Source organism: Capricornis sumatraensis, chromosome 8, assembly GCF_032405125.1.
Source record: "Capricornis sumatraensis isolate serow.1 chromosome 8, serow.2, whole genome shotgun sequence".
Taxonomy (NCBI): Eukaryota; Metazoa; Chordata; class Mammalia; order Artiodactyla; family Bovidae; genus Capricornis; species Capricornis sumatraensis.
This window is the reverse complement of record NC_091076.1, coordinates 105,141,863-105,169,059: the sequence shown is the minus strand read 5'-3', so window position 1 is coordinate 105,169,059 and position 27,197 is coordinate 105,141,863. Positions and strand designations below refer to the sequence as shown.

The 27,197-nt window shown below is 59.6% G+C and overlaps 1 protein-coding gene across 2 annotated transcripts; it reads right to left on the bottom strand.

Moving 5' to 3' along the window:
* Positions 1-308: 308 nt before the first annotated feature.
* Positions 309-17,964, bottom strand: EVPL (envoplakin). 2 transcript variants are annotated; one of them, XM_068978686.1, is made up of 22 exons: positions 17,867-17,964; positions 15,454-15,553; positions 14,706-14,860; positions 14,464-14,590; positions 13,342-13,467; positions 13,106-13,144; positions 12,843-13,004; positions 12,649-12,756; positions 12,405-12,500; positions 10,997-11,122; positions 10,009-10,155; positions 9,525-9,679; positions 9,230-9,359; positions 8,801-9,007; positions 7,389-7,567; positions 7,162-7,300; positions 6,834-7,027; positions 6,332-6,482; positions 5,092-5,175; positions 4,855-4,965; positions 4,658-4,750; positions 309-3,749 (listed from the first exon to the last, which is right to left on the bottom strand). In XM_068978686.1, exons 1-22 carry the CDS (start codon positions 17,962-17,964, stop codon positions 309-311), a joined length of 6,168 nt encoding a protein of 2,055 aa, XP_068834787.1. The 2 variants fall into 2 exon arrangements, with proteins under 2 accessions (XP_068834787.1, XP_068834788.1); XM_068978687.1 differs by having other exon boundaries at positions 8,801-8,973; positions 9,262-9,359.
* Between the last annotated feature and the right edge of the window lie 9,233 nt (positions 17,965-27,197).

Here is a 27,197-nt window from a genome sequence, read left to right as displayed (position 1 = left end):
CATCTTTTACTATTGTAAAAGAAAAAAAAAAAAGACACCAGGAGAATTCATTTATTGGAAGCACCAGGAGAATTCGTTTATTGGGTGAGGGAGGAACCGGGAAAGCAGAGCTGCTGGCTCAGGGGTTGGGTTAGGGGATACCAAATTTACGGGAGGGAGTCCAACACCAAGAACGCTTAGAAACAACACTGACGAGACAGAGGGAAGACCCACTCCCCTGGGTTAGGCTGCTCCGGGGGACGGAGGTGCGTGCATCCTCCCCTCCCCGTCCCCAATCACTCCCTGTGACTACTCGGCCCCCGTCAACATCAACGCAGGGAGCGTGGGACAGTGGGGGAGGCTGAGTGGTAGCAGCGGTACCCCTCTAGCGAGGCTGGGAGGAGCAGCAGGCCGCTCAGGGGGTCCTTCCGGCAGCGCCCCATGGCCTCCTTGTAGCTCAGTCGCTCCTTGGAAATGGGATCTGTCAGGTCCTTCTCATAACTGGCCTCGTCCTGCAGGAGCTGGGCCAGCTCCTCGCTGATCATGCCGGAGAGCACAGCCTGCGCCACGGGGATGCGGCCAGTCCTCTTGGGGTCGATGAGCCCCCCGGTCAGGTGCTGCACCCGCAGGTGCGAGAGCACACTTTCCTGGGGCATCCAGCCCTTCTGGACAGCCTCGCCCACCGACAGCCTCTTCTTGGTCACGGGGTCCTCAATGCCGGTGAAGGCCTTCTGGGCATTGAGCAGCCTCTGGGTTGAGCCGCTCTCGATCAGCCCTCGCTCCATTGCCTTGTGCACGGAGTAGCGCTCCCGGCTCAGGAGGTCCACGATGCCCCCCGTGGCTGCCTGAGCCTCCAGCAGCTTCTGCCCGGTGATGGGGTCCAGCATGTTCTTGGCCACAGCCGTCTTGATGGTGCACTTGTTGTCTGTGGTCGTGTCGTAAATGCCGGCGATGGGGAAGCTGTCCTCACTGAGCCCGAGAGAGAAGCCAGGGGAGAAGAGACTGGTGCTCTGGGGGGCCGGGGAGGCGAGTGGGGACTTGGAGATGATGGCGCCGATGGAGAGGGAGGGGCAGGGCTTGGTCTCCCCAGCCACGAGCAGAGCGAATTCGCTGATGGGGAGCTGGCCGTCCTTGTAGAGATGGTACTCCTCCTTGGAGATGCGCCGGCTGCGCAGGGCGGCCTCGATGGAGTACTGCTTCCCGCTCTTGCGGTCCAGGAGCACAGACTCCTCGCCATGGGGGCCGGAAGTGGTGACCTCCTCCCAGTCACACTCGAGATCCTGCAGCTGGAGGTACTGGCTTCGGTCAATGACACCCCTCTTGTAGGCCTCGTACGGGGACATGTCCTTCCCCGTCTCGGGCTCCAGGATGGAGATCTTGGTGGAGAGGTTGGTCTCCCGCGTCTGGGTCTCCTGGTTGAGCTCCTCCCGGCTCACCTGGGTGTGGAGGTCCCGGAGGGTCCGCTCCTTCTCATAGATCTGGTCCTTCTCGTGGAGGATGGCCGACTCGAGCTGCGAGAGTTCCTGGCCCCGCTGGGCTGCCCTCTGCCGCTCGCTCTCCGTCTTCTGGCTGAGCAGCTTGGACTCCTCGTGCAGGCGCAGCACTTGCTGCTGCTTCTGCCTCTCCAGCTCCCGCAGCTCCTGCTGCAGCTGCCTGCACTCCTGGCTCGCCCGGTCCCGGGTCTTCTGGAGCTCGGCCTCCTCCCGAGCCCAGGTCCTCCCCAGCGCCTCAGCCCGCTCCACCCGCTCCCGCAGGCGCCTCACCTCCTCCTCCCGGCTCTCTCGGGCCGCGCGCTCCCGGTTGAGCGCCTCCCACACCCGGGCACGCTCTCCCTCCAGCACCGGGTCCTTCTCCACCCTGATCACTTCCTTGTAGATGGTCTTCTCCTGCGGCTTGGTCTTCTGGAGCACGTCGATCTGCACCTGCAGGTTCTTGCACTCCCGATGCACCTCGGTCGCCTGGGTCTTCTCCTGGGCCAGGTCTTGCCGGAGGGCCGCCGTGGACTTCTCCAGGTCCGGGTCCTTCTCCAGCTGGACTACCTCCTCCATGATGATCTTTTCCTGCACTGCCGGAGGCCGCTTCTCCAGCTCCTGGAGCCTCAGGGTCAGCTGCCGCAGCTCCCTCTCCACAGCCAGCTTCTTGCTACGGTCCTCCCGGAAGCTGAGTCGGCCCTCGTCCTCCTGCACGGCGGCCCGCAGCTGCTGCACCTCCCGCTCCAGCTGCCGCCGCCGGCCAGCCTCCTCATCCAGGCTCTGGCTCAGCCGGCTGTGCTCCTCGCGGAGCTTCGGGTCCTTCTGGGTGACCACCACCTCTTGCACCACCACCCTCTCCTCGGGCCGCCGCCTCTCCAGCAGCAGGTACTTGTTCTGCAGCTCGTGGACCGCGTCCTCGGCCGCCCGCCGCTTCTGGGTGGCCTCCCGCACCTCCTGGCGCAGCCGCTGGGCTTCCTGCTCCAGGACGGGGTCCTTCTCACGGCGCACCACCTCCTTGTTCACCGTCTTGGTCTCCACCTTGGAGCGCTCGCGCCGCCACTCGTCGCGCTCCCCCTGCAGCCGGATGAGCTGCTCCTGGGCCCGCCCGCTGCCGTTGACCAGCTCGTTGAGCTGGGCCTTCAGGCGGTCGACCTCCCGCAGCAGCTCGGGGCTCTTCTCGTGCCGCACCAGCTCTTGCGTCACCTGCTTGTACTCCACGGTGGGCTTCTGGGCCCGCAGCACCGCCAGCTCGGGCAGCAGCCGCTCCACCTCCTGCTCCACGCCGCTCCTCTTGCGGGCAGTCTCCTGCAGCTCAGCCCGGAGCCGCGCGATCTCCCGCTCCGTCTCTGGGTCCACCCGGAAGGTCTCCTGCACGCGCTCCTGCAGATCCACCCGCGGCTTCTGCTTCTCCGCCGCGCTGTGCTTGCTGTACAGCTCCTTCAGCTCCCTGGCCAGCACCTCATTCTCACTCTTCTGCGCCTCCAGGAGGCGCCTCAGCCTGGATGCCTCCTGGGGGAGGCTGGGGTCCTTTTCCACCTTCTTCACCTCCTTCACGATCACCTTGGGCTCCACGGCGCGGATCGCCGCCTCCAGCTCCACGACACGAGCCTGTAGCTTGGCCACGGCATCCTCCGCCCCCTTCCGCTGGGCCGCATCCCCCTGAATCTGCAGCCTCAGGGCCTGGGCTGCCTGGAGCATCTCCAGGTCCTTCTCCACCTTGACCACTTCTTTCACCACGACTGTCTCTTTCACATTCACCTCCTTCTGCTCAAGGGCCAGCAGCTCTGCCTTCAGTGCCTCCAGCTGGGCCGAGACAGCCGTGTTCTCCTCTTGCAGGAGCTGGAGCTCACTGTTGAGCTGGGCTGCCTGGCTGTCCAGGCCGGGGTCCCTCTCGATCTGGGTGACCTCCTTGGTCAGCAGGTGGGGCTCCGTGGCCTTCCTCTGGCTCTCCAGCTGCACGATCCTCTGCGCCGCTGCCTCCAGGTCTGCCTGCAGGCCGGCCCGCTTCTTGCCCTCGTCCTCCACCTGGGACTTCACCCTGGACAGGTTGCTCTCCAGCTGGGGATCCCGGTAGAACTCCACCACTTCCTTCTCCTCCAGTTTCTCCACAGGCCGCTGGGTCTTCAGCTGCAGCAGCTGGCTCCTCTGCTCCTCCAGCTCGCGTTGCACCTGGGCCACCCGCTTCCTCTCTTCCTCTAGCTGGGACCTCAGGGCCTCTGACTCCCTGCCCACCCGGGCTGGGCTCTCGGACCCCTGCTGGGCGTTAGGTGTCACCTGGATGTCCTCACTGAGCTCTTTCTGCAGAGGAAGAGGGGAGAGTCCTGGGGTTAGGGGAGGAAAGGGATAAGCCCCTGTCCAAAGACCCTAATGCTGGGAAAGACTGAGGGCAGAAGGAGAAGGGGTGACAGAAGATGAGATGGCTGGATGGCATCATCGATTCAATGGACATGAGTTTGAGCCAACTCCAGGAGATGGTGAAGGACAGAGGAATCTGGCATGCTGCAGTCCATACGGTCGCCAAGACTCTGATATGACTAAGCGACTGAACAACAACACCCCACCCTCCTGAGAGCAGGACCCTTCCCTGCTTTCTGAGACTTCCCAGTAGGTCCTGGGAGGTGCAACTGAAGATCTGAGGTGTTCGAAGGTAGGATTTTTAAGAGGCTTCATCAATGCCCAGTGTGCTAGGATGTAAGGCAGTGTTCAGGCTGCATTTGCACTAGAATGTGAAAGTAAGAAGGTCCTCCCTTCCCAACCTTTTCCTGCTCCCCTTCCACCCAGGTTCCCAGAAATGGGTCTGTGCTCCTCTGGGGGATCCTGGGATACACCTCTGGGTGGGAGGAGGCTGGAAAGTCCCTTGGCCACTCACCGAGAGTCATGGAGAGCTCCCAGCTCCTGGTCTCCTGGGGATGGAGACCTAGGTGGCCTCTTGCCCATGGGGGCTAGGTCCTGAGGGTGAAGACTGCGGGATTTTCTCCTGTCCCCACCGGGGTGCTGCCCAGGGGCTAAGCTGTGACTACACTGAGTGACATCTCCTGGTACTAACTCTGAGATGGAAACCAGCCTGGAAGGGCTGCTGGGGGAGGCAGAGAGCCCCACCTCCCTCAGGCTACTGAACCTGTCCTGGGGCTGAGTGTGAGCAGGTAGGGAAGCCTGCCCGGTCAACCACCCTCCCAGGCTGCCTAGGGTGGACATCACCCCCATACCTTCTCCAGAATCTTTTTGGCAAATTCCAGCTGGTGCAGTTGCTGCTGGTGGGCAGCTGCCACCTCAGTGTAGGCCTTCGTCAGGGTCTTCTCCTGGAGAGGCCAAAGGGAGTGGGTGGGCCAGTGTCAGCTCCTCCCTCAGAGGCTGCAGAGCTGGCACCCCGGGAAGGGAATGAGGAACAAAGAGCCCGGCTCACCTGGGCTTGGATGCTGTCCTGCAGGGGCGCAACTCGGGGTCTCTTGGGGGCCGACGCCCCCTGGGTGAGCTCCAGGGAACCGCGGTAGGTGTCTGCCTGCAGCTCATAGTCCTGAGCAGGGGGGGAAAGACACAGACTGGCTGTCAGTGGGGGGAGCTGGGGGAGGGGGAGTAGGGGACTGGCGGAAGGAGGGAGGGGGGGGGAGATAAAGAGGGAGGAGCTGAAGGGACTGCTTACCTGGAGGGCTGCCTGCAGGTGCTGGGAGAAGCGGGATGCCCTGGCCCTGTCCTGCTCACGGCCCTGGATCTCCTGCAGCAGTCTCTGCCGGGGCAGGAGAGAGGGTCAGGGGATCCCCCACTCACCTGGACTCGCCTCCAGGCCTGCAGGCAGCCAGCAGCACCCAGGGGCAGCAAGGGCTCTGTGGGAAGCTGCCTTCCACCACCCCACCCCACCCCCGGCTGTGACCCACCATGGCCTCTGATCAAAACATCTCACCCCCCAACACACACATACTGGTCACACTACTTATTCCTTAGGCCTTGGGCTGGGTTTCAGTTCCTTCCAGACTGCTTGCCCCCACCCCATGGGTGTCCTTACAAAGGGCTCCCACAGCGCTGGCTTCTCCACCAAAGCACTTATCAGCATCATGGCCTGAGACGCACTGGCCTCCCCCCAAAACTGCAGGCTGCCTGAGGGCAGGCTGCACCCAGCCCCTTTTCATTCCCAGCATGTATGATGCTGGGAAAGACTGAAGGCAGGAGGAGAAGGGGACAACAGAGGATGATTTGGTTGGACGGCATCACTGACTCAATGGACATGAGTCTGAGCAAACTCCAGGAGATAGAGAAGGACAGGGAAGCCTGGCGTGCTGCAGTCCACGGGGTCACGAAGAGTCAGACAGGACTTAGTGACTGGACAGCAGCAACAATAGTAAGGAGGTGTGAGGAAGAGGATGAAGTAGGAGTTGGTACCTCCAGGAACACAAAGCCCACTGCCCACCTCAGGCCAGAGAGAGAAGGGCTGGCTGTTTTCCTAGACAAAGTGAAAGTGAAGGCTCTCAGTTGTACCCAGTTCTTTGCGACCCCATGGACTGTGGCCTACCAGACTCCTCCGTCCATGGAATTTTACAGGCAAGAATACTGGAGTGGGTTGCCATTTCCTTCTCCAGGAGATCTTCCCGACCCAGGGATTGAACCCAGGTTGCCTCCATTGCAGGGAGACCTGTTACTGTCTGAGCCACTGTGGACAAAGTGTAGCATTTTGGGTGGCGGGGGTGGTGGTGAGCGAAGCATGGCCTCTGGGGTCTGAGCTTTCAGGTCATTAAAACACTGGCCACTAGAGGGTGGGCCACACGCACACAGGCTGCTCTCCCTGTTAGGAAGGTGGCCAGGGAACTGGGCCTGGCTTAGGGGGTCATCTCTGGGTAAGAGGCAGGGAGAGAGGCCGGCCCACACCCCCTGCAGCCCCAGCTCCTCACCTTCTGCGCCTGCAGCTTGTAGGCAATCTGGCTGGGCCCGTCGCTGGGCTGCACCTTGTTGTGGGGCAGGCGCTCCAGCCAGGCGTTCAGGTTGTCTGTGCAGTTCTTGAACTGCTGGTAGGTGAGGCCGGCATCCTGCATCATCTTCTCCCTGCAGGAGGAGGAGCATAGGTGAGAGCAGCCCTCGGGGGGGCAGGCAAGGCGTGCGCGGAGGAAGCTGGTGAGTTCCTCCGTCCCTGGGACAGGCTGGGAGGCCTGACTGACTCGCCATGCTGATCCTCACAACTTTGGCCGGGTGGCTGGAGCTGGGCATTCAGAGATGGACCGACACTTTCTGCCAGGCACCACCTGGGAGGCTGATGCTGTTATCATCCCATTTTAGAGGAGAGGAAGCTGAGCCTCAGAGAGGTGCGCTCACCCGTCCAAGGCCCCACAGCTTATCAGCCACGGCCACCACGTACTGTGGGGCTATGCTGTGAGCCCCACTGGCCTGGCCACTCACCGCAGGTCCAACTGGTCCCCCACAGCGTGGTAGCGGTCGGTGAGGGCCCGCACCTGGCGCTGCTGGTGAGGCAGGTCTTTGCAGAACTCGTGGAAATTGTTCTGCAGCGCGCTGCACATGTGCTCCACGGCCCTCAGCTGGCGGTGCAGCTCGAGCACACAGGCCTGCTGCTCCAGCAGCTCCCGCCGCCGGTGCTGCGGCAGGAGGGGACACAACGTACCCTTGTGGTTCGGTCGGTCAGATGCCAGGCCCACCCTCCACTTGCACCCCCCCGCTCCTGGGTCAGCCCGCACCCCCACTCCTGCCAGGAGGCCTCCCGGCCCCTCACCTTCAGCTCGCTGACCCTCTCCTGCAGCGCGCCCGGGCCTGCGGGGATGGGGGCCTCCTGTGCCAGGGCAGACTCGAAGCTTCGGATGACCTTGTCCGCGTCCCGGATCTGCCGCTCCAGACCCAGGGCGGCCTTGGCTCTGTCGCAAGAGGAGACCCAGGGTCGGACACCCCCTTGGCCGCACCCCCGAGGCCTCACCCAGCGGCCCCCACCTCCAGGGCACTCACTTCTCCCCATAGAGGCCGCAGAGAACCTGCACGTCCCTGTACTTGTTCTTGACGCTGTTGAGGACCACGGGCAGGTGCAGGGCAGCGGGCCCCGAGGGCTTCCCCGACAGGAACGCCTCACACTTCTGCTGGGCCGCCTCCTTCTCTGCTCCCAGGCTCTGCAGCCGCTGGGCCGTGCCCTGGGGTGCGTCGGGGGTCTCAGGATCTCTGGATCTGGGCAGGTGGCTTCCACCCAGCCCTCCCGCTATGTCAACCTAACTCTGCTTGCGAGGCCTCCAGAATGTGGTGTGGACATGCTCGGGCTCAGTTTCCAGGTGGATGACCGTAGGCAGGTCAACCTCTCTGACCCTCACTCTCCTCATCTACAGATGCTTGATGGGAGGATGAAATGAGACCCTGTGAGTCAGGAGCTGTCGCCCACCTTGGTCTTCACGTCTATTCACAAAACCTTCAGTTCCCTGCCACCTTCCCTCCAGTCAAGCAGCGAAGCCCTGGCTCCATCCACTTGGGATTATGATTTTGTCGATTCTTTTATCAGTTATTCACTCATCGATTCCATAATCCATTATTCCATAATTTCACCTTCCAGGCTAACTGGACCCCCAACACCTCTGAGGCGGAAGAGGACCTTCAAAACCCAAGGACCGGGGCTTCCCTGGCAGTCCAGTGGTTAAGACACTGCGCTTCCACTGCAGAAGGCATGGGTTTGCTCCCTGGTTGGGGAACTAAGATCCTGCCCAGGGTGGTGGTAACCTGGGCCCAGCATGGGCAGAGGTATTGTCCAGGCTGTCACCCCACAGTGCCTCCTTCTGCCACTCCTCCTTCCTTGCCTGGCCTCCCAGGACCCCAGCTGAAATACCTCTCCCACCTCTGGAGCCCTGCCCCGCCTGGTCGGCCCCGACTGAGCTGAAACGCCCCAGAACGTGGCGGAGTGAAGACCGAGATGCACAATCATGTGAAAAACATGCTTCGTTTTTAAAAAACTAAATCCAAACAATATATCTGAGTAGAAATCGGTTTGGAAGGATACAACCTGAACTTCTCCCCCCGATCCCCCCACCCCCGGGTGTGGGGAAGGGGTGGCTTTCACCTTTAGCATGTCGGAGTCCTTCTGTGACCATGTTTACACCCCTGCACTCTCTCCAGGGAGGCTCCCTGTCAGCCACCCCGGAGAAACCACCCCTAAGATGCCGCAAGCCCGTTTTCAGAGATGAGGCAACCAAGGCCCAGAGAGGTTAAGCGAATTGCCTAGAGTCACAGAGCAGGGCAGGGGAAGAGCCAGGGTGGGAAGGAGCCTGAGGGAGCCCTGGATTATCTGCTCACTTCTTCCACTTCGGGGGCCTGCGGCTGCCCCCACACCTGCCTCCCCAGGGCTGGACCGTTTGTTATCCCAGCTGCCCTGGCTCACCCACCTGGTGGTTCTGGATGCGGCCCTCGAGGTCCTCGAGTGGTGCGGTGCGGCTCAGCGGGGCCCGGGCCCAGGCCAGCAGCTGCCTCTCTATCTGCCCCAGGTCCTCCTCCAGCCGGGTCATCTGTGTCAGGAGCTTCTGGGCCTGTGGGTCGGGTGGGCCCGAGCTGCTTGGAGCTGGGGGAAGAGAGTGCCTCTGAGGGTCCAGGGCCTGCCTTGTGTCTGCCTGCCTGCCTGCTGGGCCCCTCTGTGAGCGCCCGCAGAGGGTCCTGTGTGGAGGAGGGCGGTGGGCAGGGCCTCACTGAGGGAGGGACATCAGGCTTGCCAACCCAGGGAATGGAACCCCCAGATCAGAGCCTTTAGTTCAGGGCCACCCCCTGCCCGTGGCAGCCCCTGGGTGGCCAGAGTAGGCATCTACTCCTATTTCAACAACGCCTCCCTCTTTCCCTGGCCAGCCCTCGGTACCCTGCTGGCTGGGCCGCAAGGGCCCCTTGGCACTGGCCTTCAGGCGGCTCTGGACTGTGGTCAGTTTCTGCTTCAGTGCCTGCAGCTCCGAGGCAAGCCTGGAACAAGGGGCCGGTCAGAGAAGGACATTCCTCCATGCTCTCCCCCAGGCCCCGCAGTCACACATTTAGGCAAAGGGCAGGCAACGGCCTCAAACCGCAGGGCCTGGTCTGGGTGGGTCCACAGCCTGCCCCCTGCCCCTCTGGGTCCCCAGGAGGACCCACCCGGAGGCCCTGGCCACGGCTTCAGGGTCCGGAGCTGGGATGCAGAAGCAGGCGGCTGGGGCCCGCTTGGGCTCGCCTGCCTGACCTTGGACCACCCAGGTGTACGGGTCAGTGTTGTCCACCAGTGTATACTGCTCACCCCGCAGCAGCTGCACCTGTTGGGGCGTGGAGGGGTCGGGGAGGTGGGGAGGGGCCCGTGCAGGCTTAGGGGCCAGGCTGGAGAAGGGATCGAGGCCCAGTAGAGGCCAGTAGGGTAGGGGCTAGGGACAGGGCCAGAGAGGGACAGAAGCACCAGGGTCAGGACAGGGACTGGCCAGGGGCTGGACAGGGCTTGGAGGGGGTGGTGCTGGGGAGGGGTGGAGCAGGGGTGGGGCGGGGCATTGGCTGGAGTGGGTAGGAGGGGGCAGGGGAGGGACTGGGGATGGCAGGGGTGGGGTGGGTGGGGGGGGTGGGCCCGGAGGAGCCGGGTGGGTGGAGACTGTACTTCTCCTGAGTCCCAATCACAGATGCTGTCCACACGCAGGGGCTGCGGGGGCAGGTTCCTTCGCTGGGGCAGAGGGGCCACCCCCTGGCTCCGCAGCTGCAGGTCCTTGACCGTCTTTTCGGCCACGGTCAGCTGCTTCTCCTCTGCCTGCAGTGAGCCAGGCAATGAGGGCTCAGGCCAACCCCACCTGTGCCCCGCAGGAGAGCCAGGAAGGGATCCTGGCCGTCATGAAGACAGGGTGTCTTAGTCAGCAACGTAAAGCGAGCCCCTCCCTGGGCACCCAGAATCCTAGAGTCTGCTGGTTGGGGTGGGGCAGGCGGCTGCCCAGCAAGCAACCCCCAGGCCTCCAGAGCGGGAGCTGGAGGGGTGTCGGAGCTGCTCTGAGCAGTCCCTGTCACAGTGTGTGTGCGTGTGTGCTAAGCCACTTCAGTCGTATCTGGCTCTGTGTGACCCCATGGACTGTAGTCCACCAGGCTTCTCTGTCCATGGGATTCTCCAGGCAAGAATACTGGAGTAGGTTGCCATGCCCTCCTCCAAAGGATCATCCCCACCCAGGGATCGAACCCACATCTCTTCTGTCTCCTGCATTGGCAAGCAGGAGGCTTCCCTGGTGGCTCAGCTGGTAAAGAATCCGCCTGCAATACGGGAGACCTGTCTTCCATGCCTGGGTTGGGAAGATCTCCACTGTTCTGGCCTGGAGAACTCCATGGACTGGAGGGTCCTTGGGGTCACCAAGAGTCAGACACGACTGATCGACTTTCACTTTCTTTACCACCAGCGCCACCTGGGAAGCCCTGTCACGTTACAGGCGAGGAAACATATCCAGAGGTGGGAAGGGCTTGCAGCTGACAGACGGGCTCTTCGACTGGAGTGAAGCCCCTCCTCCCGCCCTCAGGGCAGGGGATCCAGGCAGGACTAAGCACCCTGGAGGCGTGAGGCCCAGACACCCAGGAGCGGCTACAGGAAGGGGCTGGGGGGGCCATCTCACCTCCAGCTGCCGCAGCATCTCCGTTAGTGTGCCAGGAGGGCCCCCCGGGGCAGGGCTGTATTGGCTGTCCAGGTTGGAGCTGAGCTTTGCCAGGGTCTGGCTGACAGAATCCGCCTCTTCCTGGAACTGAGGGTGGTGGGTGATCAGGGGTGGAGCTGGGGCACCTACTGCCCGCCACCCTGCAAACCAGCTAAACCCAAACCCGCTGAACCCAAAGTGCCACTTGCCGTCGGCCTTTCTACCCAGGCTGAAGTGCTCGGCAAATCAGGCGTTTGGGGGTCAGTGAACTTCATTTCTTTCAGTGCCATAAAGCACGTTGTTTTTCATCCTTCCTGCACAGATGAAGGGCGGTGCCCCTCCTGGAGGACTCACTCCAGCACCTGAAGTCCTGGCTGGGATCCAGGGGTGGGTGCCCAGGGCGTCTCTGAGCAGAAGCTAGGCGTGTGCTTTAAAGAGACAGCCCACAGTTGGGTGATACTACGGAATTCTCGTCAGTGGATGTGCTAACGTATAGTGGATTTATAAGGGAAATGTTCTTAGAAAAAAAGAAAAAGGGAAAACTTTTGGCTTCTTTTTTTTCTCAAAGCCTATAAGCCATTTTAGTTGGAAACTACCCAAAAAAAAGCAAAAAAAGTCCCTATTGGGCATTCTCTGGTGGTCCAGTGCTTAGGTCTCAGCACTTTCACTGCCCTGGACCTGGGTTCAATCCCTGTTGGGGGAGCTATGATCTCACAAGCTGTGTGGTACAGCCAAAAAACACACACAAAAGTCCCCATTGTGGATATATATTTTTTATTTTTCTGTTTTTTTAAAAAAATTGTCTTTTTTCTATAGACAGGACTGTTGTCTATTATAGTCTGTTATATCAATATTTCTCCACCCTTGTTTCATTACTGAACCTTCTAAGGAGCTTTTATTTAAAAAAAATTTTTTTTAATTAATTTACTTATCTGGCTGTGCGGGTCTTAGTTGTACGTGTGGGATCTTTACTTGTGGCATTAGAACTCTTAGTCGCATGAGACCTAGTTCCCTGATCAGGAAGTGAACCCCGGGCCCCCTGCATTGGGAGTGCAGAGTCTTAACTGCTGGAGCCCCAGAGACATACCTCTAAGTAACTTTTCCCTTTTTTTGTCCTTACTTTCCCCATCATTGGCATGACATTTTAATATCACGGATATTCTGTGTATCGTTTGCATATGCATATCTGTGATTTATTTTTTTATGAAAAAAAAAAAGTTCTCTTTTTCACTTTCAAGAACCAACATTCACACCCCCAGGAGTGATGCCACCCTGTCGAGAATGCGTGGGTGACATTATTTTCCACTGGGACCCGGTCACAACGATGCAGCTCTGTCGTCTTTATGAGGTGATGCGCACCACGCCCCCCGCCCGGCCCACCCCGGCTCACCCTGCGGTAGTCCTCCACGCGCTGCAGCTGGCTCTCCTGGCAGATGCAAAGGTTCAAGAAGTTCTGCCACTCCACCTTCAGGGCCTCCTGGTGAGCCTGGGGGCAGCAGTACGGAGCCCTCGGACCGCGCCCGACCTGGCCCTGCCCACTGCCCCCGCTGTCCCGGCCCCGGTCTCCCCAGCCTCCCCGGGAAGATCCCTGACCGAGAGTCCCCGAGGCAGCAGGGAGTGTCCGGCCCTCGCACCTGGATGGGCCCCACGGCCGGATGCCCGAGCTCCAACATGCGCTCGCCGTCGTCCTCCAGCTGGTTCACGCACTGCTCCTGGCTCAGCAGCTCGTGCTGCTTGAAGTGCTGAGAGAGGATCGAGGCGAGGGCCCTGGCAGTGAGGACCAGGCTGGCCTTGTTCCCCCACCCCACCCCCACCTGTCCCCGCTGACCTCGTACTCCCTCCGCACGCCCGCGGGTTCGGCCAGGTGGTCGCTCCAGTCTTGCTGGAGGATGCGGTGCTGCTGCTGGGCCAGGGCACTCAGCTGGCGTGTGCAGCCCTGCAGGTGCGTGTACAGGCTGCCCAGGCTCTGCCCTCGCCACGAGGCTGCCTTCTGCGCTCGGATACAGGGAGAGAGGCACCGTCAGGCTGCGCCCAGGAAAGCTGGCCTCGTCAAAGGTGCAGACAGCCCACCCAGCCTGCCCTGGGGCTCACCAGGAGGTCCCGGTATTGGCTCCGGATGGTGGCTGCGTCCTGTCTCGACCAAGGGGGAGAAAACACGGGCCCAGTGAGAGAGGAGGTGCAGGGGAGAATGCACCCCACATCCCTGGGCCTCCCCTGCCCCTCCTCCATCCCCAGTCGCTGAGGACCAGCTAGACCTCGCTCAGGCTCTGATAGGAGAAAAGGAACCAGGGGGCCAAACAGGGGTGTGTGTCCGACGGCTCACCCACCGGTCCTACGAGGGTCCGCAGCTGCTGCCCGTAGGCGTCGATTTCCTTCTGCAGGATGTTGTGTTCAGCGACCTGCTGCTCCAGCTCTGCCATGCCCGGCCCATACTGGCCCTCGCAGACCTGCTTCTGCAGAAGAGCTGGCCGCTCAGCTCTGCCACAGGGCCTGGGGTGGGGAGCCCCGCACCCACCCTCCCCCTCCACCCAGCATCCCCATCAGCAGGGGAATGGAGCTGGTCATTCGGGCAGAGTGTGGACAGGCCAGGTGCTGCCTGGGTGAATGGCTGCAGCTCATCCTGGGGCATGTGCTAAGTCGCTTCAGTCGTGTCCCACTCTGTGCAACCCCAGGGACTGCAGCCCGCCAGGCTCCTCTGTCCATGGAATTTTCCAGGCAAGAATACTGGAGTGGGCTGCCATTTCCTTCTCCAGGGGATCCTCCCGACCCAGGGATTGAACCTGCATCTCTTATGTCTCCTGCATTGGCAGGTGGGTTCTTTACCCCTAGTGCCACCTCGGACACACTGGGGAACATGCTAGTCTCCAGTGGTCCCGGCTGAGGCCTCAGGGTCACGTGACTGTGGATCCTGAATCCCGCTGGTCCCCAAGTCTCAAGGCTCAGCTCTGAAAATCTCCCCGCTCTGCCCTGCCTCCTGCCTGGACACCTCCAGCCTGGCTCCTGAGCCTGCACACACCCTGCCCTGTCCATGCCCTCCCCTGTCCCTTCAAAGAGTTGGACACGACTGACCGACTGAACTGAACGGAGCTGTCCCTTCATTGTCATCACGGCACCCCTTCTGTCGTGACAGCAAAGCACAATTCCTCACCTGATGCTCCGGGGGCCCTTGACCTGGTTCTCCCTCTCTGCCCAGAAAAGCCCTTTTTCCATCACACCCCAGGCTTCCTCCAGGCAGGAGCCTCTGTTCCTTTTTTTCTGAAATATCCTTTCCTCACCACTTCACCTCATCCCAGCCGAGCTCTCCCACCTGCAGGAAGCCCTCCACGATTGCACGTTCTCTTCTGCCCCCACCCTTTTCAGAGACCCAGCCCCCACCCAGGTCCAAGGATGCATCAGCCCCGAAGTGCAGCCCTGTGTCGCCCTCTGATGGCTGCTGGGTGACCCCCGACCTGCTTCTGCTCCAGCACCCTCGCCCAGTCGACCCTGGGCCCCACGTCAGGCGGCAGCACCATCTTCTCGTACAGGGCGCGGTACTCGGCACACTCCTGGGTCACCCGCTCGTGCAGCTGCTTGATGCTGCCAAGGAAGTGGCCAGCAGGTCGGAGCCGGGTCCGGGGCTCCCTCAGGAACCCCGGCCCCTCCATCCTGGACCCCCAGCTCCTGCCGCTGCCACCCCCTGCCCCACACTCACTCCTTCTCGATCTCCTCTGCCTGCGGGTGCTTGAGCCTCTGGGCCTTGTCCACATCCAGGAAGAGGTCTTTCAGCAGCACCTCTGCCTCCTTCAGGCTGCGGCCCACCTCCTGCTGGTGCTGTAGGGCCTGGCGCTGCTCACTGTGCTGCCGGTCCTGAGGCGGGGAAGGCATCCTTGTTGCCCGAGCCCCCCTGCCATCCCAGGGACCCTGGCCAACCTTGGTGCCCACACCAGGCGAAATGCAAGCACCAGTGAGGCGGACTCAGGGGGGGTCCTTTGACTCCCCTGCAGGAAGCAATCAGGGAGGGCTTCCTGCAGGTGGGAGGGCTTCCTGCAGGTGGGAGGGCTTTGGGGGATGGGGTGAAGTGGTGAGGAGAGCACATTTCAGAAAAAAGGGACAGACATTCCTGCCTAGAGGAAGCCTGGGGAGAAATGGAAAATGGGGTTTTCTGAGCAGGTAGGCAGAACCAGGTCAAGGGCCCCCTGAACATCAGGTGAAGAGCTCTGCTTTGATGTCACTATAGAAGGGGTGCCATGATGACGATGAAGGGACAGGGGAGGGCATGGTGTTGGGAACCCACCAGAGAAGGTGTGCCAAGCCCTCACTCCCACTGTGTTTGGGGAGTGACCAGGGAAGGACAGGACTGTCTGTGTATCTTTACCAAGGTGAGTGGGCACCTCTGGGACCACTAGGCATGGCAACAAGTCTCTTATGCCCCCCGCCCTGCCGTCTTCCCCCAGCTTCACCTGCTGCAGCTTCTTCTGGGTCTCCAGAATGTCCCTCTCCACCTGGTCGGCGTTGGCCTGCATGCGGGAGATCAGCAGGGCCAGCTCCTGAGTGGCAGCTCTGATGAGGGGTGGAGACAGAGGGCAGCCTGGTTGGCAAAGTTCCTTGTTTCCCTTGGGTAGAGGTCTGCCCACCTGGGTGGGATGCCCTGCCTGCACCCGCCCCGTCCTGCCCTACAGCTGAGCTCAGAGCCCTAGGTGGGTGGAGTCAAGACCTGGGGAGCCCTGGCCTCTTGGTAGGACTCTGTGAGCTACGCAGTCCTGGGCAGGGGAGCTCTGCCTTCAGTGAGGGTTCAGAAAATGAGGGTCCTGGGTGAGGGCGGCCCTGTGGAGCTGCCATCTCCCCGTCAAGGAAGTGCCTCCCGACCCCACCCTGCTCTCTGCTGCTGCTTCAGGCTGGAGGGCAGGCAGCCCACAGGGAAGGACGTGACTCACTGGCTCAGCCCCTAATACCTGAGGCGGGACAGCTGGATCCTGGGAGGGGTGGGGGAGCTGGCTGGGGGCAGGGGAACAGCCGCAAGTCCCCCAGCTCAGCTTCTTTCACCCCAGCCCTATCTCCCCTCCACTGCCCCAGGCTTTGCGGGGCCCGCCCAGGATTAGCAAGCTTGCAGAGGAGACACCCAGCACCTGGTGGAGGGGGAGGGGGGCGGAGGTGGGCCACGAGATTGCCAGGGAACCCCAACACTTTCCAGATTCGGGGGTTCAGAGCCCAAGCTTGGACCTGACTTGCTCCAGGTGGCACAGCCAGGAGGAGCAGAGGATGAGCCTGAACCGGGGTCCTTTCCCAGGGCCGTCTCCCAACCTCTACAGGGTGCCAGCTGTGGGCTCCAGCTCACTCTCTGGGGTCTAGAGGGACGAGCAGACCTAACAAGAGCTTGGTCTAAGCCTCAGGAGCACAGCACCCTGGGAGGCCACCGTCCCTGGGGAGGGATGGCAACACGGGCTGGGCCTTGAACCAGGGGTCCAAGGAGCAGCCCCCTCCAAGCAGAAGGGCCGTGCCACAAAGGGACAGTCTGAAATAACTCTGACCGGCAGCCTGGTTTTTATCTTCCTCTATCCCTGCAGCTGTGTGATCTTGGGCAAGTTACTTAACCTCTCTGGGCCTGAGGCTCCTCACCTAGAGGTCAACGCTCTAGTAATATCCACCTCCTCACCATGTTACTGTGTGAAGAAAACTAGCGTCCTGTCAGCACCCCTAAGTGATTCTTTTTAGTCCTCTAAAGGGATTTGAAGGCTGGGACCTGTCGATTCTGTTTACGATGGCATCCGCAGGGCCTAGAGCAGTCCCGGCACACAGTAGGTGCTCCATAAGTCGGAACAAATGGACTGCATGGGAGGGGACTGATGTACCCTCCTGGGGCCGCCGGAGGACAGGGCTGAGGGAAAGGAGATGACTGGAGCCGCCCTGGGGCCGGGAGCTCCAGGAGCGGAATCCTGGGAGGGCTGCTCTGGCCGGGAGGAGCCCACTCCGCCCTGGGCAGGGCCCAGAGCCCCAGGGGGGACAGGTCACTCCAGTGAGAGTCTTAACCACCGTCTTTCCTGTCCGCCCAGAAGCCCAGCCTCTGTGTCCTCGCCCTGATCCCTATCGGGTGCTGGGCCTTTCATCTCGGCCCCAACCTCCGCACCCGGGACCCCGGGCGAGCTGCCACCTCCACCTAGCAGAGGGGGCTGACAGCCAGTGAGCGGAAGAAGGCTGCCCGAGTCTGTCTGCAGAGCGTGGGGCTCTGGGGGGGTGGGGGTGGGTTGGGGCCCCTGCAGAGAGCTGGGTGAACTGAGGAAGGCTCTGAGATGTCCCAGGTCCGTGGGACCCTCCTGCTTCCCTACACCACCCCTCTGCACACCCACCTGGTGAAGGAATCATCTCAACTCTGTAACAAAGCTCTTGAGGCCCAAGGTCTCAGCCCATGGGGAAAGCGGCAGCCTGGACCTGGAGCAGTACAACCCCGCCTCCCTGCCTCTGGGCACTCCACCACCCACCTCTTGGCTTCTCTGGCCTCAGTCCTTCTGTCCACCCTGTGCCCAGGTCCCATGGGTCATCCCGGGGCAAGTGGAGCCCCGTGGATGGAGAGCCGTGCCCTCCAGCCTCCTCACCTCCCAGCAGAGGAGGAAAGCTCAGGCCCCTGTCCAGCATGTCTGTAGAGCCCTCAGGCTGCACCCCCCAGAACGTGGGGAGCTCCAGGCCATGCCTGGGCCCCTGCCAGGGCTGGAGCTAGGCCTGGGCCGGGAAGAGAGTTCACCCCCAGGCTCTTTAGCCTCAGGACACCAAATGCCAGTGCTGGGCTGGTCCTCGGCCCTGGCTGGCTGCCTCCAGGTGGCTAGAGCCCCTGGGTCTGGAGCCATCCTGGCTCTGGCCCCCACCCCTGGCCACACTCACCTGCTGTGCTTGTTGGGGGACCCCTTGGGGGAGCCTTTGGCCGGGGAGCTCTTGGGGGACCCCTTCCCCTGGGAGGTTTTGCTCAGCCCCTTGAACATGGTCCTGAAGGCTGGTGCAGGCTCGGGCTGGGCTCGGCCGGCGAGGGTGGGCAGGCGGCGGGCAGCGGGCAGCGAGCGTGCGTCCTCGCTGGCTGCTCAGCTGGGCTCTGGCGAGGTGGGGCGGCCGGGCACCAGGCGGGCAGTTTCTGGGCGGGCCCTCCCTGCAGGTGAGGCGGTGAGGGGGCCAGGGCTGCGCACATGCACCCCCACTCCCCACTCCACACTCTCGCCTGCTCCTGCACAACCAGTTTGGGAGGAAAGGGTACAGCCCAGAGGGTGTGGCGCTCGCGCCTGCCGGAGTCTCAGAGAAGGTTCAGACTTGTTACACCCAACGCCCAGAGCCAGAGGGAGCCAGCCTGTGATCACACCCAGACGGGGAAATAGCCGGGCCCAGGGGAGACAGGGCTCCAGACAGACGGACGCGCGTGTGCACACACAGGCTCAGAGATCGAGGCCCAGCCTTTAGAGCTCAGGGTTAATGAACACCTCCAGCCCACACCCTGCTATCAGGCACACCTCTTCACCCAGGACTCTCCGCCGGGGGCTGCTCCCTGCCAGCTCAGGGTGGGCTCTCTGCTCACCCCCAGGGTGTCCAGGTCTCTCCTCCATGTCCTCTACCGACAGGGTGGGGCAGCCAGGGGGCATTCTCCCTGGACAACTGGCACAGGTACCTTTTAAAAGTGGACACCACCCAGCCCGCTCCCCGGAGCCCCACCCCACGGTGCCGCAGAACGCTTTTCCTGGCCAGCCAGCTCTCCCCTCTGTCTGTGGCTCCCGGGCCAGATGCAGTCAGATGTGCATTTCTGGGATCCTCAGAGAGTCTCAGACCAGCTCAAGAGGGGCCGGGACTCCCCCAAGGGCCCCAGCACTAGCCTTCCGGTGCTGCTGAGTCCAAGGTCTGGCAGAGCCTCTTGGGAACCCACTGTTTTTTTAAAAATAATTGTGTTTGTTTTTGGCTGTGCTGGTCTTCATTGCCACCCAGACTTTTCTCTAGCTGCGGCGAGCGGGGCTACTTTGCTGTGGTGTGCTAGTCGCTCTGAGGCATGTGGGATCTTCCCGGACTAGGGATGGGGTCTATGTCTCCTGCGTTGGCAGGCGGTTTCTTCACCACTGAGCCGCCAGGGAAGCCTCTCCTCCCTCCCCAAAGTGGCCCCTGGTGGCTTTTCTGGAGTCGGATGGAGTTGTCCAACAGCAGTGCCTGTTTACTGGTCTTTTCTTCACACTGAGGCCCAGGGAGGTCATCTTGGTAGCTGCCTTCTCCCGCAGTGGCCTTCAGGGTCTTCAAGAAAGGCATGGGTTCCTTGTCTCCAGGGGTTCGTTTCACTGACCCAGCTCCAGTCACTCCTAAAAATCTGGAGACATTCCCTGGAACTATTGCAGTTTCGGTGGAAGGAGGGTTTGAGGGGCAGCAAGGTGAGGGGCGGGAGGCAGACAGGCTGGGTTAGGGTCACTAGGACATCCTGGCAGGCCCAGCTGAGGGCAGAAGACATCTGGAGAACAAACAAGGGTCCCAGTAGACTGGGGAGACTAGGGCCAGAGGCCCGAGACCGGCCACGTGCTCCCCCGGGGGCAGAAAAGGCCTGAGTCTCTTTTGGTTGCATCACGAGAAGAATTGAATTGAATTGAATTTGGCCCTGGAGAAGGGACAGGAGTCACCCATCCTGTCAGTGGTGGGGGGGGTGGGAAGGGGAGCAGGAGGCCTTGATCCAACAGGGAAGTGTCGGGCTGGCCAAAACATTTGTTCGGGTTTTCCCATACTATCTTTTATGGAAAAATCTGAACGAATTTTTGTCCAACCTAACAGAACAGGGACGTAGCAACGGGGAAGCAGAGTGGTTTCCAGGGTTCTTCTCCCAGCTGAGTGTGATGGTGAGATGGAGCCAGAAAAGGAAGGCTGGGCCCGGAGGCCACTCACCCTCTGCCCTAGCCCCTCTCTCCATGTTAGTCCTGGGTGAAAATTGTCTTCTAACCATTCGTTGCACACCTGTCATTTTCTGTTCTCAGAAAGGGGCCCCTCAGGAGCCAGTCCAATGACTGGCTTCTTATAGCAAACCCGAGAGCTGGCTCACGTCCTCATCTCTGAGGTCGGGCAAGTGACAGCAATATCCCAGGAAAGCCAAGACAGACGACAGCAGCCCTCAGCCCACTCTCCTGTTTCCCTGAGAACTCCAGGCCCCTTCTTGGGGAGGCGGTGGTCATTGACTCCTGCGCCAGGAATGGAGGCATCTAGGGGAGGCCCCGCTGGAGGCTGAATTCTGGAACGTTAGAGCTTTGCCTCCTCTCTGCAGAAGCACCTCACTCCCACCCCCAGCCCAGGAAGAGGATCACAGAGGGCCCTCACATGCCCGAGATTAAGATGAACTAATTCACTGCAAGAAAACCAAGAGCTGAATCTCTGGCGTGACCGTTTAACATCAGATCAAATCAGAGCGCAGCTCCCAGATGGGGCTGGCGTGCAGGAGGCAGGAGTAGCCAGGCCTCCAAGGTGGTTGTCACCGCGGGATGCTCCTCTTCAGAGGAGCCCTGGCCCCCAAGACTTGGGCAGTGGAGAAAGGATGAGGGCAAAGAAAGATGCAGGCTCTTCAACATCTGAGAAAAACATTTAGAAGGCCTGGAGGGGACCAACAGCCTCGGTGGCCCCCTGTGCTGTCCCAGCTCCCGTCACTCTTGAGCCCTTGAAATGAGCCCAGTCTGAACTGAGAGATGCTCTAAGTGCAAAATTCACCCCAGACTTCAAAGACTTAGTATGAAAAGAGGATGTAAAATATCTCAATATTGTTTTAGATTGTGAAAGTGTTAGTGTCCTACTCTTTGTGACCCTATGGACCCCACCAGGCTCTTCTGTCCACAGAATTCTCCAGGCAAGAGTACTGGAGTGGGTTGCCATGCCCTCCTCCAGCGGATCTTCCCGACCCAGGGATCAAAGCTTTGTCTCCTGCATTGCAGGCAGATTCTTTACTGTCTGAGCCCCCAGGGAAGCGGAGTTTCACATTGATTACATGTCAAAGTGATCTTTTGGATATATTGTGTTAAATGAAACATTATGTAAAAAAACTGATTTTACCTATTGCTTTTTATTTTTTGGTTTATAAACAGCTGGAATTTATTGCTTCCAGCTCTGCAGGTGGGACGTCTGAGGTCTGAGCGTCCGTGTGGTCAGTGAGGGCACTCTTCAGGGTCACGGATTCTCATGTTTTCCTCACGTAGGGGAAGGGGTGTTGCTATTTTTATTTAACCTGGCTACTTGAAAATGTGAAATGACAGATAAGACTTGCATCTGTGGCTGACATTATAATTCTATCAGACAGCTCTGACCCGGAAGCAGGACTGGGTGCCCTGTTTCAGCCTTCCTGGGCCTCACTTCTATAGCATCTTCTCCTTTGGAACCAGGCAGGAGGCCCAGGACCTGGCTTCCCGTCCCGCCCCTGAGGCCTTTCCCCCGCCTGGCACGTGCTTCTCCCTCTGTGGACTGAGATGTTTGAAATCCATGGATCCTCAACCTCCCTCCAGCTCTGTGACTCTTCCCTTCAGTTTATTTATTTGGCTGCTCCGGGTCTTAGTTGAGGCAAGCAGGATCTTTGGTCTCCACTGGGGCATGGGGGATCTTTAGTTGCAGTGTGTAGGATCTAGTTCCCCGACCAGGGATCAAAGTCAGCATTGGGCGTGCGGAGACTTAGCCAGTGGACTACCAGGGAAGGCCCTTCAGCGCCGTGACTCTCAGCGGCAGCTTATTCACACGCCCCAGCCTGGCCCTTCCAGGAAAGCCATGTGGGCCACTCACAGCTCGTGGGGCCCAAGGCCAAAGCCGTGGGGTGATCACAGCTGAAAGCGGTGTGGCTCCCAGCTGGGAACCCGCCACGTGTGCCCGCAGCTAGGCAACAGGGTGGCAGCCTGGATACTGTGCTAGGCTGGCTGGCCTAGGCTGCCCACTCTCTCCTTCCGCTCCGGGGGTCCTCCAGAGGGGGGCAGTCTGCTCCCTGCTGCTCCCTGTGGAAGCAACTTGCCGACTTTGCCCTGGGAGCCGTAACCTGTCAGGCTTCCATATCTCCCGGATCAGGACGAGCTTAGCCGTCTCAGGAAATGGTCCTCTGTTTGTGTTTGTACAAAGCTCTGCTAGCAGAACCTTGGAGCCGAGCTGGCTGGTAACACTTCCTCGGCCAGCTGAGGAGCAGAGGCGCCTTCACCGACTGGGCGGAGGGGACAAGGGCTGGGGAGCGGGGAGCAGTCCTGGGCCTCCTTCTGTCCGCAGGAGCCGGGGGAGGTAGAGGCTGCGGCCCCAGGAATCCACCAGGCGGGTTGGAGGAGGCTCTCTTGGCTGCAAGTCTGCCCAGCAAGTCTGATAGAAAGGAATGCCGAAGACTGGCCTGGAGAGAAGCGGGTGACCATGGCTTGCCCAACTAGAGCAGGGAGGGCAGAAAAGGAGCCGGCTATTCCTTCTGGGTCTTTTATAGCGAGAGTCTAGAGGAAGCAACTCCAACAAACCCAGACCCACCTATGTTGAGAAGAGGGTTCCCCATACTAGGTGGCAAGACAGAGAACACGAAGGACCTCAGGAGTCCTCAGGTCCCGAGCTGGCTGGGAGGGCAAGGCCAAGGATGCTCTGGCTGTCTGCCCCTCCCGGGGAGCGATTCCCTTCAGCCTCGGGTCACAGTAGCCCCAGTTCCCCCGTGGGACCCATGCTGGTACAGCCCACACTTCCCAGCCACAGCAGCCTGCCTTCTGGAAGTCTACAGCCTGCCCACACTCACTGCAGGGCCTCCAGGTCTCCCCAAGCTGCCCAGGGGCTCTGGGCCTCTCTGTCACCCTGAAGACAATGAGGAGCCTTAACAGCCAGGTCTGGGGATATGCAGCCCTATTGCAGAGAAGTTCAGGTTTAATGGAGGTGGCTTAGCTGTGTCCCTCACAAGTTCCTTGATGGCTTAGAATCTGCCTGCAATGCAGGAGATCCGGGTTTGATCCCCGGGTCGGGAAGATCCCCTGGAGAAGGGAATGGCAACCCACTCCAGTATTCTCTGGAATGGAGCATTACTCCATGGACAGAGGAGCCTGGCAGGCTAGAGTCCATGAGGTCACAAAGAGTCAGACACAGTCAGACTGGGTGACACACACACACAAGGTCAACAGTGCATGCACAGGGGCGCACACGCACAGGCACGCGCACGCACACACGCACACGCACACACGCACACGTGCACACACACACACACACTCTCTCTCTCTCTCTCTCTCCATAGGCCAACAGCCCAGCCCAGCAGCTGAGGAGAGTTATACTGAACTATACTGGGGAGAGTTACACTGTCTGAACTAAAGCAGCAGGGGTTCAGATGTACCAAGCCATATCTCAATAGTTTCAGGAAGAAAGATTTATAAAACAAACAAACAAACAAAAAAAAATGGAAGAACTATTAAGTCTTCAGAGCTGAGGGGTAAGCCTTCCTAACCAGTCCTTATTGCCAGGACATTGGAAAGCACACAGCCCAGCTCATTAGCCTCACCTGTTGTCCTAATGATGTCACTGAGACCTCACAAGACTCAGCCCCTGGGAGGGAAGAGGAAGAAGGTGGTGGGGCCTGCCGAGAGCGAAGGCGGCTGTGAACGTGAGGGTCCCTCACCTCTCACATGTGCGGGCCCTACCAACTCCGTGCACAGGAGCCTGGATCCTGGGCTTAGACGGTACGGCTACAGTGAGAAAACTGTTTTAGATTGAGTCCCAGCTAGGCAGGGGCTCCTCCCACGAGGCCCAGGTCAGGGCCAGAACAGGGCTCAGGTGTGGCAGGCGCCTACGGACAGCAGTGGAGGGAGAAGCAGGGTGTTGGTTTTTAATACATAAATACTGACTTGGCTGTGCTGGGTCTTAGTTGCGGGATGAGAGATCTTTGATCTTTGCTGCAGCATGCTGGGTCTTTAGTTGTGGCATGTGGCATCTAGTTCCCTAACCAGGGATTGAACCTGGGCCCCCTACACTGGGAGAGAGGAGTCTTAGCCACTGGACCACCAGGGAAGTCCCCAAGCATGGTGTTCTAATGCCAGCTCCATCCATGGGGGAGCAAAGGGAAGGAAATTTGTTTGTCAAGGGCCTGCCTACTAGGTACTAAGGCCTCTGCGTGTCAGAGAACCAGATGTCCCCGGCTTCCAGGGGACGACCCCCATCCCTTTTCCATTCCAGAGTGAGTGAGAGCTTCCAAACATCACTAGCTTTCGGGGACCAGTTACCTGCCTGTTGTAACTTCATTTCCTCCTGCCAGAAGGTCCCTGGGAAAAGTCCAGCCTAACTGAAAGGCCGTGGTTCTTTCCCAGGGGGTCATTCAACTGCAGACTGAGCGTGAGGACACATGGTTGAAGGATACAGCTAATGGAGGTAAACGAAACCAGCTGCTGAAAATGGGGACTGCAGAGAAGCAAGGCTCCCCTTCCCAACACAATGAAAATGACGACAGTGGCCGTGGCTGAGGGAGGAAAGCAGAGACCCCGCCTCAAAGCTCTGCAGGGCTCAGCCCCAGGGCCACAGGGCCTCGAACTGCCACCAGGATCCTGCCCTGAAAACAAAAAGAACAAAACCAAACCGTAATGCAGACCACAGTCCCTTAGCGGCTTCAAAAGGTCACAAGCGTCCCATCAGTATTCATCAGCTGAGGTTAAATTTTAACTTGTACCAGCTAACAGTACAGCTGGAGAATGTTCACAGGGCCTGTACGGTGCTTACAGGGAGGACAGCCCCCTGGGCAGTGAGAGGCCATGCCGTGACCTCGCGCCCGTGCAGAGGGTTCCCAGCATCTCACAGAACCACAGGCCGGACTCTTCCAGTTGGTGGTGTCAGGATGGAGACAGTTTCCAATTTATCTCTTTGCTTTGGAACATCAATAAATTTTATAGCTAAATCTGGTTTCCATCTCCTCTGTAGCAACAAGTGTCTTCCAAAACATTAAAAAAAAATTAGAACACATATTTTTGCTATCTTTGGATATTTTCCTAAGACCGCTGAAGGTTCCAAGCTTCTCAAAGCTGTAGACGGCCGCGTGCTGTTTAGAATCCTGTGATCAACTAGCTTTTGTGTATAGCTGATGCTGAGTGTGGGGAAGATCAGCATCACCACAGTGACGAGGTCCTGCCCTGGAGCCGGCATCCTCTCTGGGGGGATCGGCGGAGCCATTGCCTCAGCTGCGGGAGGAAAGACCAGTGAGGGTCCGGGCCACTGAGGGCGGATGGGTGCACTGCCAATGATGAAAGGCTCAGCTTGCCACCAGAGGAGAAAAGTGGAAACAAGCCTGGCAGTGTTTCATTTCAAACAGGGAATCCAAGAATTCGTGTCTAATGGAAAACTGGCCAGTACAGCAAAACAGTGCATGTGAAAAGCAAAGAGCCAGGAGGCTGAGCAGCGCAGGGCCTGGCCACCCCCAACCGCCTTTCTCCCCCAACAAAGCCAACACAGCTAAGGATGACAAACTTGGCCAAATTGTGTCTTTCCTATCCAAGGTTCAGCATTTATTCCTCTCGGTTGCATGCAGAGCTTTGACCTGGTGGAGCTTTGACCTCTAACGCTTCTGCAGATTGAGACTGTCACCACCTGACAGGTAAGAAAATAAAAAGCAGCAACACAGCAGCCCTCAGGCATGTTCTCAAAGTGTAGGCTCAGCTGAGCTTCCCCTCCTCCTCTTGGATCTGGGGAGACAAGACAACTCTTCCAGGACCACATCCTGCTGACCGCACCACTGGCCGTCCTGCAGGAGGGACGAGCCGAAGCAGCAGGACAGACCTGCCCAAGGCAGCGTGTCCCCTTCCCTCCCTCACACCTGCAACCTCCCCCCGGGAAGGCAGGAGCGGGTGGCCTCTGCGGATTCATCCTGTGAACCCACCCAGCAAAGACAGCTAATCCCTGGGCCTGACTCTGAACCCGTCCCATGTGACGCATCAGCCGCTCCCGGGCCTGAGACAGGATGGGGTTCCGCTCCCCAGTGACACAGCCTGTTCAATGTCCGGGGATTCCAGGTGAAGAGACGTGAGAGCTAAGCGTGACCTCTGCCCTGCAGGTCTGTCTTCTCAGGTAAATATGTGCTTTTAAACACGTCTTGTCACAGTCTCACAGGCTGAAGAGCCAGGGCCACTATGTGGAGAGGAGTTCCTAGTGTGTTTCTTTTTCATGAGAAAGCTTAGAAAAGGCTCAATCTGAATGACCAACCCAGGATTCTGGCTCCCCCTCGTTGCCAGCACTCTAAAGAAAGTAAGAAAACCTGGAGGGACCTACTCTGAGCAAGACAAACGGACACCTTCCCAGATGAGAACAGGACCTTCTATCCTTATCATAGGATCCCCCCAACCCCACCCCCCAGTGCCACAGACACTGGCCCAAGTTGGCTGGAGGGCTGCCCACACAGTGGGGCCTCGAACTGGGTTCCCGAGGCTGCAGGACAGCCCAGCTGTGGCTGCAGCCCAGGTCAGCGCTGAGAAGAGGCGAGGGAGGTGCAGAACCTGAGACCCCAGGCCTGGGGCTGCCAAGGGCGCTGGGGAACGGGATGGGGCTGAGGGAGAAGCAAGGTCCCCAGCGCTCTGCCCACCACCCGTCAGGAACACTGACTGGATCTTCGGGACCGAGATCCAGGACCTCAACCTAAGGTCATCTGCGCTGTACCTTCAGGAAGCAAGGAAAGAGAAAAGGACATCCCTAACTTATATGGCACAGACTATGAAACTTCTAATTAGAAGAAAAAAATCCGCTTCCTGAGCTCACTGACCCAAAGCAAACCCCAGAAGGAGAGGAGGACATCTCCCCAAGCACCTCCGGAGCCGACGCTCAGGTCTAACAGACACAGCCGCTCTTTCTCCCACCACTTCCGGCGAGCCGCTCTGCGGTCCACCGGGAAGACAGCGGCCCACTGAGCCCACAGAGCTTCATGCGTCTCATGTTTAAGTCACTTTTATTCCTTGCTGTCCGACCTTGCTTTTGGGAATTCTACTGTTGATGCTGTAATAGAGATAAAAAAGTGACTGAGAAAAAACAAGAGTAAGGAAGGAAACTGACTAAAATATGATGGCATATAAAAATTACAGGTGGGGAAATCCTGTAGGGCCTCTACACTCTTATCAGGCATCAGACAGACCCGCACTGCCAGGAAGTCAGGAAGCACGTGACAGGACAGGATTTTGCAACAAGGCTCCCAAGGAGAGAGCCGGGACCAGACGGGAAAGGGGGAGTGTAAAGAACAGGCAGAGCAGCCAGCATCTTTGCCTTTTAATAG